The sequence below is a fragment of the Garra rufa genome, chromosome 19, assembly GCF_049309525.1.
Source record: "Garra rufa chromosome 19, GarRuf1.0, whole genome shotgun sequence".
Classification (NCBI taxonomy): Eukaryota; Metazoa; Chordata; class Actinopteri; order Cypriniformes; family Cyprinidae; genus Garra; species Garra rufa.
Window position 1 is genome coordinate 24,586,217 of NC_133379.1, and position 11,020 is coordinate 24,597,236.

The 11,020-nt window shown below is 34.2% G+C and overlaps 2 protein-coding genes across 2 annotated transcripts; both read right to left on the reverse strand.

The window, feature by feature from the left end:
- Positions 1 to 6,577: 6,577 nt before the first annotated feature.
- Positions 6,578 to 7,510, reverse strand: LOC141292027 (olfactory receptor 52E8-like). Its single transcript, XM_073823999.1, has one exon. It carries the CDS (start codon positions 7,508 to 7,510, stop codon positions 6,578 to 6,580), a length of 933 nt encoding a protein of 310 aa, XP_073680100.1.
- Positions 7,511 to 8,898: 1,388 nt separating this feature from the next.
- Positions 8,899 to 10,285, reverse strand: LOC141292028 (olfactory receptor 52D1-like). Its single transcript, XM_073824000.1, has 2 exons — positions 10,063 to 10,285; positions 8,899 to 9,611 (listed from the first exon to the last, which is right to left on the reverse strand). Exons 1-2 carry the CDS (start codon positions 10,283 to 10,285, stop codon positions 8,899 to 8,901), a joined length of 936 nt encoding a protein of 311 aa, XP_073680101.1.
- Between the last annotated feature and the right edge of the window lie 735 nt (positions 10,286 to 11,020).

An 11,020-nucleotide genomic window follows, 5' to 3' on the forward strand; every position in this document is an offset into this window, starting at 1 on the left:
ACTAAAATAATTGCTAAAGCTCTTTCCCATAGAATAGAAAGAATGATGCCAACTATAATCCATCCCGACCAAACCGGTTTCATTAAAGGTAGACAAGCATCAAACAATACCCGCAGACTCATAAACCTAATTCACCACTCATCAATAAACAAAAACAAATCTGTCATAATCACTCTTGATGCGGAAAAAGCATTTGATAAAGTAAACTGGAAATTCCTGTTTTCCACATTAGAGAGGTTTGGTTTTGGGGAGTCATTTATTAACTGGATTAAAATTCTCTACACATCACCCTCAGCCACTGTCATTACTAACGGACTAACATCACGCAGCTTCACTCTACACCGGGGAACTAGACAAGGATGCCCACTCTCTCCATCTCTATTCACCATATTCATCGAACCGCTTGCAGCAGCTATCCGTCAAAACAACTACATCGAAGGAATTCAAACATTATAGGGATGGGCATATCGATCCTAAAGTATCGATATATCGATACTGATGCGAGTATCGAAAGTATCGATACTCAAATTACAAATATCGATACTAAGGTGTGTTTTATTTACCAGTGATTTTGTTTATTTAACAAAAAGCAATGCGTACAATGTACATTGAATTGGACGTATAACCTATGTTAGAGAATAACTGTGCACGATATAACAATTTTCCTATACTTATCTGAACGCACGCAAACGTTGCAAGACAGAACCAATCAATCACAGAGAGCATTCACTCACTTCAGACAGTGCATTCAAACAGGGCTGGGTTTCCCAAAAGTATCATAAGAAAGCATTGATGCTTTTGGGAACGGCAGCCCAGAACAATGCTTATCAGAGGACAGAAAATAAAAACATGTTTGAGCTATTTCACAATAAACAAACTAAAATTGTAGCCTACATAATTTGTGCAATTACATTTCTTTAAATTAACACTTAAAGTTCATTGATCATGTTTTGTAGTAATGTTAATATAAATTATGCACCGTCAGAATAAAAATGCTGTATTTTATGTGTGCAACAGCCTGTCACTGGCAGCCCCTTATGAAACTAAGTATCTTCAATTATAGGTTTTGTAGTTAATTACCACTACAGTAAACATATTTTAACCATGTGTAAAAAATAAAAGTTAATTATTTGCAATTAAGGCATATTAAATGTTAAAATGCATTTCAAATATAAAGTTAAGGGTATAATTACATATTTTACTCTTATTCATTTAATAAATGTAATAATTTAAAAGTTAAGTTTAGAAGTATCGTATCGGTATCGATATCGATGATACTGGCCTTAAAAGTATCGGTATCGTATCGAAAACAAAATAAGTGGTATTGCCCATCCCTAATCCCTGCACGTCTAAATGTGACGCTGAAGGGGTACCCTGTTCGTCAAAAAGTGACGCCGAGGGTTCCTGACCAAGCGTCAATATATGACGAGTTGGGAGTGAGACCATCCATCCATCCATCCACCGATAGCAGCGTCCATAGCAACCAAAACGTTGCAGTTTCACATTATTCTGGCGAGATCTGAAAAATCTTCACAACAACGAGCAAGCGAGTGATTGTGTACATTGACTGAGTGAATATTATGAAAATAATATATATATTTCTCGCTAGAAATGTAATCAAAACTTATTTTTATGCAGAAACTAATTCTAAATATTGAGTTTTTCACTAAAAATGAGAGAAATGTCCGCCATGTTTTTTGTTCTCACGGTCGGGATCTTGAAAGTCACGTGACTTGGACGTAAAACAATAGGAAAAGAATAGGCAAAAAAACGTAACAGTCATACAATTCAAGGGCCGTTATTGTAACCACTCTACGTTTTGCACTTTGGACCAACGTAGTCAGGGTACGTTTTTATATGAGACTGGGTTGGCTGATCATATAACTTCCACCTCCTCATATAATTATTAATGTTGTTTTATTATTATTATCAATATGAGTATATTATAAGTATCACTATTTACCTCTTTCAATCTTATTATTACCACTATTATTATTATTATTGTAATATTTTTTTCCATTCTTTTTTTATTTTTATTATTATTAATATCATTATTAATATTATTTTCCTTTAGCGTCTTATCTCTATGTTTTTCCCCTTCCTCCTCTTATACTTCTTTTTCTACTGTTTGTTCATTTTTTCTATTTTTTTTTTCTATTTGTTTTTTGTTTGTTTGATTTTTTTTTTGCTGCTCTTTCCTTTTTCCTCTTACAGTTTTTTACAATCGTTTTTGCACTAATAACAGAACCGTAATGTCATTTTTCAAAACTCTAGACACATAATTCACAACCAATGATCAAAAATGCACATTTTTCAAAACACTTAACACATTTTTCAAATGCTTGGATACAATACACATAAGCCAAAGATAATTTGTTCATTGAACTTAAATCACCTGTTCAAAATGACACAACTTAACATCAAAGTATTACTATTTCAAAATGCAACTCACACATTACATCTGAGCTGAGTGTGTATTCATTTCATTACAAAGATCGAACTATCAATTGATACATCTGCTTAAAATGATAAATAACTGTTGCATTACTCTTTAAGCATATATTTTATGGAAAATAGTGCATGTTTAGATTATGACAGTTTCAGGATAGATCATTTGACACCAATTACCACAGAATATGACCCAGATGGACTACACTACACTAAAAAGGTACAAAACTATACCTTTTAGGGTACAAGTAGCTGTCACTGGGGTGTTACAAAGGGTACACTTTTTTGGGTACATAATTGTACAGTAAGGACCCATTGTGTACCTTTAAAGGTACCTTTATATGTTTTGTTGCCCAGGAAAAAAAATGTAACTCTGTGGTACCTCTTTTTAACAGTGTTATCTATGGATGTCATATTTCATTCTTTATCAGATATGGTTTCTATGTCCCCATGTACCTCTTTTACAGAACACATTTTTATATTCAACATTACTGTATGCAAGATGTCACTTTTACGTAATTGCTTTTGTGGCTTTAATGAGTTAATGGCTACTCATTACTGCTGATTGATTTCACATATTTGTACGCATATATAAGTAAGATGAGTGGTATCCTACTGTAGTAGCCTACTCAACATAGTGAGGACATGGAGCCAGAAGTGGAAGGTGAAAGGCTAGGATTGCATGGTGGTCAAAGGAATAGAAGGGGACAAGCACCTCTTTTGAGAGGTGGCCGTGGGCCTCGTCATAGAGGAGGGCTTAGGCCTCACCAGAGAGGTGGCCATGGGCCTCGTTTGAGAGGTGAACGTGGTAGAGGACAAAACCACAGACCTAGACACCGGCAGCAACAGCAAAGGGTGTCGAATGAAATCAGAGCTATGGTTGTAGACTATGTCATAAATCATGGCATGACAATGAGTGTAGCAGCTACAATGTTTCAACCAAACCTCAGAAAATCATTGGTGGCCTCAATCATCAGAACTTTCCGCAATGAAAACCGGTAAGTCTTCAGAATCCACTAAAATTTAAGCTACTTGAAACTGTTACAGTGAATTAGTGTATGAAGCATGGCAGTGTGTACCACAGATTGTGATGTGATTTCTGTAAATTTGTTCTTATTGTGACTTTCTCCCTGCAGAATAGAGACTAGGCCACATAGGGGAGGCAGAAGCAAAATTCTGACTGACCAACAAGAGCAGGCTGTGGTCAATATGGTTCGGGTCAGAAATGATATTCGCCTTACAGAAATTCGGCAACACATCTTGGACAATGACGACATATTCAGAAATGTGGAAGCCATAAGTTTGCCGACTATTGCACGGGTGCTGAAAAGACATCAGGTGTCTTTAAAGCAACTGTACCATGTGCCTTTTGAAAGAAATACAGATAGAGTGAAGAAACTGAGGAATGAGTATGTTCAGGTATGATCAATTTGCCAGGTTTTGGGGGAGAAAAAACCCCTTAAACATTCTATCATTGTAATCGGTAATTGTTTTTGTCTTTTTAGAGGGTGATGGAGCTAGATGCTGATGAAAACCATCACAAATTCTTATTTTTGGATGAGGCAGGCTTTAACCTAGCCAAGACAAGGAGGAGAGGTCGGAATTTAATTGGCCAGCGGGCAACTGTCGAAGTACCTGGACAACGTGGAGCCAATATCACCATGTGTGCAGCTATATCAGAAGATGGAGTGGTTGGACGCAGACCTCGTGTTGGGTCATATAATGCAGTTCTCCTCATAGCCTTCCTTGATGAGCTAAATTTGGTCTGTAGAGCTAATGGTGTGACCTACGTAATAGTTTGGGATAATGTTCAGTTTCATCATGCTCGAATGGTCCAAGCATGGTTTCAGGCCCATCCACAATTTCTCACCCTGTATTTACCTCCATACTCCCCTTTCCTTAATCCAATTGAGGAGTTTTTCTCCTCATGGAGGTGGAAGGTCTATGATAGGCAACCTCACGAACAAGTCACTCTTCTCCAGGCCATGGATGATGCATGCAATGACATCACAGCAGATCAGTGTCAGGCCTGGATTCGCCATGCCAGAAGATTCTTTCCAAGATGTTTAGCAAATGAAAACATCCATTGTGATGTAGATGAGAACCTGTGGCCAAATCCACAAGACCGGGTTGATGGAAACATAGATGCATAGTGCAGTGAGGAACCATTCAGTTTACAGTATACAGTATACTCTTCTTTTTTTTTAGCTAAATTTTTCCTTTGGAAAACCTATGTTGTGATTTATTTCATCAGTAAATTCCACATTACAGTATTTCAATGATACCATTGTGTCTGTACTATTCTCTCTAGTCTACAGTAAAATAATGAAACCTGAATCACATATTTTGTACAACTATATTTAATGATTGTACTAGCAAAAACACATTGAAACTATGGGTAACTTGTGTATGGGTGATCTAAAGTAATGTTCCTATGATATTTCATAATAAATTCGTTTTTTGAAACAATGCTTCTGCTAATGTAAGGCTTCCTCAAAGATATGAACGCAATATGCAAAGTTTTGAACACTGGACAGCCTGTGTTACAAATAATGACTGTTTTGAGTTTCGTGTCTAGAGTTTTGAAAAATGACATTAAGGTTCAGTTATTAGTGCAAAAACGATTGTAAAAAACTGTATTATTATTATTATTATTATTTGTCCTCTTCCTGATTTCCCAACCTCCCCTCACCTCTTCATTACTATCATTACTTATACTTTTGTTATCATTACTATTATTACTGTTCTGATTTGTCCTTCTGTTATCCTATCATCATTATCAAGTATTTATACCATTGTCATTATTCAAGTTGCTGATGTAGTAGTAGTAGCAGCAGTTATCGTAGTAGTAGAGATTGTAGTAGTAGTTGTGGTTGTAGTTGTAGCAGTTATTGTAGTAGTAGTTGTGGGTGTTGAAGTAGTAGTTGTAGTATAGATGTTGTAGTAGTAGTATTAATAGTCACTCCTTACCACTGATTGATTTCTTTACATTTGTTTTATTCATATCTGTTATTTGTTTTCTTACACTGATTTATACATGTTTATGTATGTATGATTATTTGCATATATATATATATATTTTTTTTTTTTTCCTCTATCACCTGTTTTCCAAAGTATGTACTGTGACACGTCCACCCAGTTACCTTTACATGCACACACGCACACACACAAACGCACACATCTGTCAGTTCCTGACTGTATTGGTTTTGTTTTGCCTGTCTTGTCTGTTTGTTTGTTTATTTGTTTTCCCTGTTTGTGATCCCAATTTATGTACACCTTGCATATAATAATAATAATAATAAAAAAAAAGGAAATGCATCAATGAAATTATATGAGGCACTCATCTTCCAAAATGTCCTTGTGCAGTCTATTAATGATTTAAATGTAATCGTAAGTTTTATATAAAACACACTATTTTCAAGGCCTATATTTAGAGAAATAATAAATGTCTGTGTTGACAGTTGATCCTCATAAGAGCTTTACTATTGACAAGTTGTAAAAGTATCATTTATCAATGTGATTTTTAGGCCTAAATAATGTCAACGTATTTGACACAAAGATGGCAAAGAACGCAATAGTAAATGTACAATATTCATAGATTGCTGAACTGCAGATCACAAAAGCTTGAAAAGGACATATGAATCTCATATGCATTCAGCATAAAATCATGTAGGAATTCTGGATAAAATCCTATTGTTCCATACATAGCATTTACAGATTACAGAGAAATCTGTATTGGATTTTTTTTTTTTCTGAAAAAGTTGAAGTTTATCTATAAGTAAGAACATAAAAAATGGGAACACGTAAATATATCTGTTTATTTTATAAGTACTTGTGTAAAGTGGAATAATACATTATACAGTGTGACAGTCATTATTACAAAACTCCCTTCAAGGTCATACAAGTTTTGGTCATCTTGCCAAGGTATATTTTGTTACAGTAAAAGCTCAGTAGACATTTTGCCTTTAGTGGAACATTAAATGGGTTTCCAGCATAATTAGAATATAAAGTGATGATTTTCCATTGATTTATATCTTCCTTGACTTCTGTCTTTACATAAAGCACAGTCGACAGTTCACAGTTTTCCTTTTTTCTGACAGAATACACTACAGCATATACACAACATACTTCACACTTTGTCATTTTCAGCACAGTTCATGCATAATTTTAGGATTCTTTTGCGAACGTCTGTTAGTTTTAAGCCATAGATTACAGGATTAAAAAGAGGTGGCACTATAATCATTTCTAAAGTCAAAAAATTATGCAGGTTTGCAGGTAAATTACTTGATCCATATCTGTTATAGATGGTATCAAAAAGTATTGCAACAGTGAGATTTATCAATGAAAGTAAATGAGGCACACATGTCTGCCAAAATTTCCTTCTGCACTCTAGTGATGCTTTACATGCAATAATAAGCTTTATATAGGACATCATAATTACAATCACAAGGCCAAAATACAAGGAAATAAAAATAAATCCGTAAATATTATTGACAACAGTTGACTCACATGAAAGTTTTACTATTGACCAGTTGTCACAATACAGTTTTTCAATTTGATTTCTACATGGTACCAACCTATTTGACAAGAAAACTGCAATAAACATATTAAGAAATGGTACAATCCAACATAAGACAAGTAATATGCTGCATGAAAATCTGTTCATCTTTGAGTGATAGTCTAAAGGTCGACATATGGCCACATGTCTGTCATATGCCATCACTGCTAATGTAGAATATTCACACATAACATAAGTATAAACAACAAAGGCCTGGAATGCACACATGTAAGATGAAATTACATATGAATTCAATATTAAATCATGTAAGAATTTAGGATAAAATGCTGCTGTTCCATAAATATCATTCACACACAGATTACACAGAAAAATGTACATTGGTTCATGAAGAGCTTTCTCCAAGACAATGACTACAATGAGCCAAATGTTTAGAAATAGTATCATAACATAGAGGAACAAAAAGCATGTGAAATAAATATACCTGTTTGATTCAGCTTTGTGTGGTTCCATCAGAGTGTAGGTTGTAAAATTTGTCATATCCATTGTGTATTTAACAACAACAAGTAACTGATATTTAGTAATATCTTCAATTTAAAACTAGACATGCGTGTAAAATACAATGAGCATTAAAACCAATCAAACCTTACAATTGCATTGCCTTTTGTGATCTTGCAGGCTCAAACTCATGAGCACTATGGACAACTGACCTGCTTATAAATAACTTTTTCGCTCAGTTGAAATTTTCCGCTCTGCGGAATACATCCTAGGGGAAATTCAATGAGCACTGAAGCCTTTTTTCTTTAAAGGAATAGTTCACCCAAAAGAAACTCACAACAAAGAGAGTGAACTCACAAAAGATGTCATTATTTTATTTACTCCATTTATTTATTTATTGTATTAACCATAGATCAAGCTTAGCTGATCAATCAAAATGAGTTTAATTTACATTAACATTCCTGTGCACTGTAAAAAGTTTTCACCAGTTTCAACTTAAAAATTTAAGTTTAGCAGCTGCCTTAAAATTTTAAGTTAAATCAACTTAAGTCATTTCAACTCAGAAGTTAAATCAACTCATTTTTTATTGTAATAAGTTAACATGACTTAAAAATTTAATGCAGCTGCTAAACTTAGGTTTGAATCTGGTGAAAACTTTTTACAGTGTGGTGCAGATGATGGCATATGTCTCTCTGTCTTTAATATGATTGAAACTATTATATATTTATAATAAAAATTACAAAAAAAAAGGGCAAAATAATGAACTACAGTTATTCATGCTATTAACATTAAAATAATTATGGTAATGAATCAAGTTTTTTAGTCAGTGTTACATCAGCTCCAGTCTTTGAGCAATTTTGCCAGGCAACATTTTTGCCTGGCAAAAGTGTATCATCAACCTTAGTTTTAGGTGCAAACCATAATCACAGTGATCTCAGTAAGATTTTGATCGTATTATAGACGTATATACTTCATTTGCTTTTTTTTCTAATAACTTTGCACAACATGAACATAATGCAGTAGGCTGTATTCAATTATGTGAAACACTGATAAGATCTAAAGGAATAGTTTACACAAAAATGAAAATTTGCTCATCCTCAGGCCATCCAAGATATAGATACTTTTTGTTGCTTCAAGCTGAACAGATTTGGAGAAATTTAGCATTACATTGCTTGTTCACAATGGATCCTCTCAATAATCCATGAGCAATTCACATGACTCCAATCTTTCAATTCATGTCTTGTGAAGTGAAAATGCTGCGTGTTTTTAAGAAACAAATCATTGAGAAGTTTTACCTTCAATTCATTGCTTCCAGCTAAAATATAATTTCTCTGTCTATAATGTTGCTTTTCTACAGTGAAAAATCATCTTTTTTAAATCAGGAGAGAAATATGCGTAGATCAAGCATGTATGCATGTCTGCGTCTGTACAGTACATCAAGTAATTTTTAGGCCTTTTTGAGCTTCTGAAATGTTCACTCTTGCTGAAAAACATGAGGCAAAAACTCTGCAAACTGCTCTAATGTTTAGTCCATAGATTAAAGGATTGAACACAGGTGGGACTATCACCAGTTCTAGAGCCAAAAAATTGCGGAGACCCTCTGGAATATCATTTGAACCATATCTGCTATACATGACATCAAAAAGCAAAGCAAAAGTGAAATTTATCAGTGATAATATATGTGGCAGGCATGTTTGCCAGAATTTCCTTCTGTTTTCTAAAGATGCTTTACATGCAGAGATCAGTTTAACATAGGACACAATGATGATAACTTCACAGCAACAAAATATTACAGCTACAATATATCCATAGACATTATTAATAAAAGATGATACACAAGACAGTTTTACAATTGACCAGTTGTCACAATATAATTTGTCAATGTGATATTTACAAAACGGCCTCAAGTTTGACAACAGGACTGCTGGAATTACAGAAAAGTTTGGAACAATCCATGAGAACAGAATTAATTTCACACAGGTGTTTTTATTTAATTTAGAATGATAGTCTAAAGGTTTGCATAGGGCTACATATCTATCATAAGCCATCACTGTTAATATTGTGAACTCACACAATAAAGAGCTGTAAATCACAAAGGATTGCAGAGCACACATGTGAGAGGAAATCACATATGAATCCAATATTAAATGTGACCCTGGACCACAAAACCAGTCTTAAGTCGCTGGGGTATATTTGTAGCAATAGCCAAAAATACAATGTATGGGTCAAAATTATTGATTTTTCTTTTATGCCAAAAATCATTAGGAAATTAAGTAAAGATCATGTTCCATGAAGATTTTTTTGTAAAATTCCTACTGTAAATATATCAAAATGTAATTTTTAATTAGTAATATGCATTGTTAAGAACTTAATGTGGACAACTTTAAAGGTGATTTTCTCAGTATTTTGATTTATTTGCACCCTCAGATTCCAGATTTTCAAATACATGTATCTCGGCCAAATATTGTCCTATCCTAACAAACCAAACATCGATAGAAAGCTTATTTACTGAGCTTTCAGGTCAGCTTTCATATGATGTATACATATCAGTTTTGTAAAAATTAACCTTATGACTGGTTTTGTGGTCCAGGGTCACAAATCAGACAGAAATTTAGGATAAAATCCTGAGGCTCCATAAACTCCATTTACAGACAGATGACACAAGAATATGTACATTGGTTCATGAAGAGCTTTCTGCATGATAATGACCATGACAAGACAAATATTAATGAAAAGAAACAGGTGAAATATACATGCCAATATGATTTTTGATTCTTTGGGCACCATAAGAGTCAGTCTTAAAGGATAAGACATGTCACCCATCAAGTTATGGATATTCCTCACACAAAATCACACAAAACAACAATATTCTGCAATAAAAAAGCACAAGACTATATTATTAAGTTTAGGCTACAATTGCTATATACATCCATCTATCATCTGTTCATTTTACTTTCATTGTTGTTTCATTGTTGGCTTTGGGAAATCATAGAAAGTTGGAGCTTAGGAAAAAAGGCAAACAATCAGTTCAACAAATCTGTGTGTCTGCATGTGGAGAGCTAAAGTCTTGTTTTTTATAACATCCTTCTTCATTTGGGAAATCATATGAAACATCTTGGGATTCATTATAGTTATAGTCTTTGCAAACTTTGCAATCATTATGTTTAACTTAACAAAAGATAAATAACTTCATTTTCCACTGCCCTATAGACTTCCATAATTTATTTATTTATTTTTGTAATATGGAAGTCAATGGAGGCCAACATCTGTTTGGTTACCAACATTCAAGAGTTTGGTTCCAAAACCCTATAACCCCATATCTTCTTTCATACCTGCTGAAAAAAAAAACAGCTAAAACCAGCATAAGCTGGTTGGCTTGTCTTAGCTGGTTTAAGCGGGAAGTAGCTTGTTTTAGCTGGTCTTCCAGTCAGGCCAGGCTGGTCAGGTTGGTTTTAGCTGGTGGTTCCCTCTCAATCGGTCTCTTTGACGTCACGTTGGAGACCGACGAATTGGGATATCGCCTAGAGAGACCAATCCTCTTCGTGTGTAAACTAAACG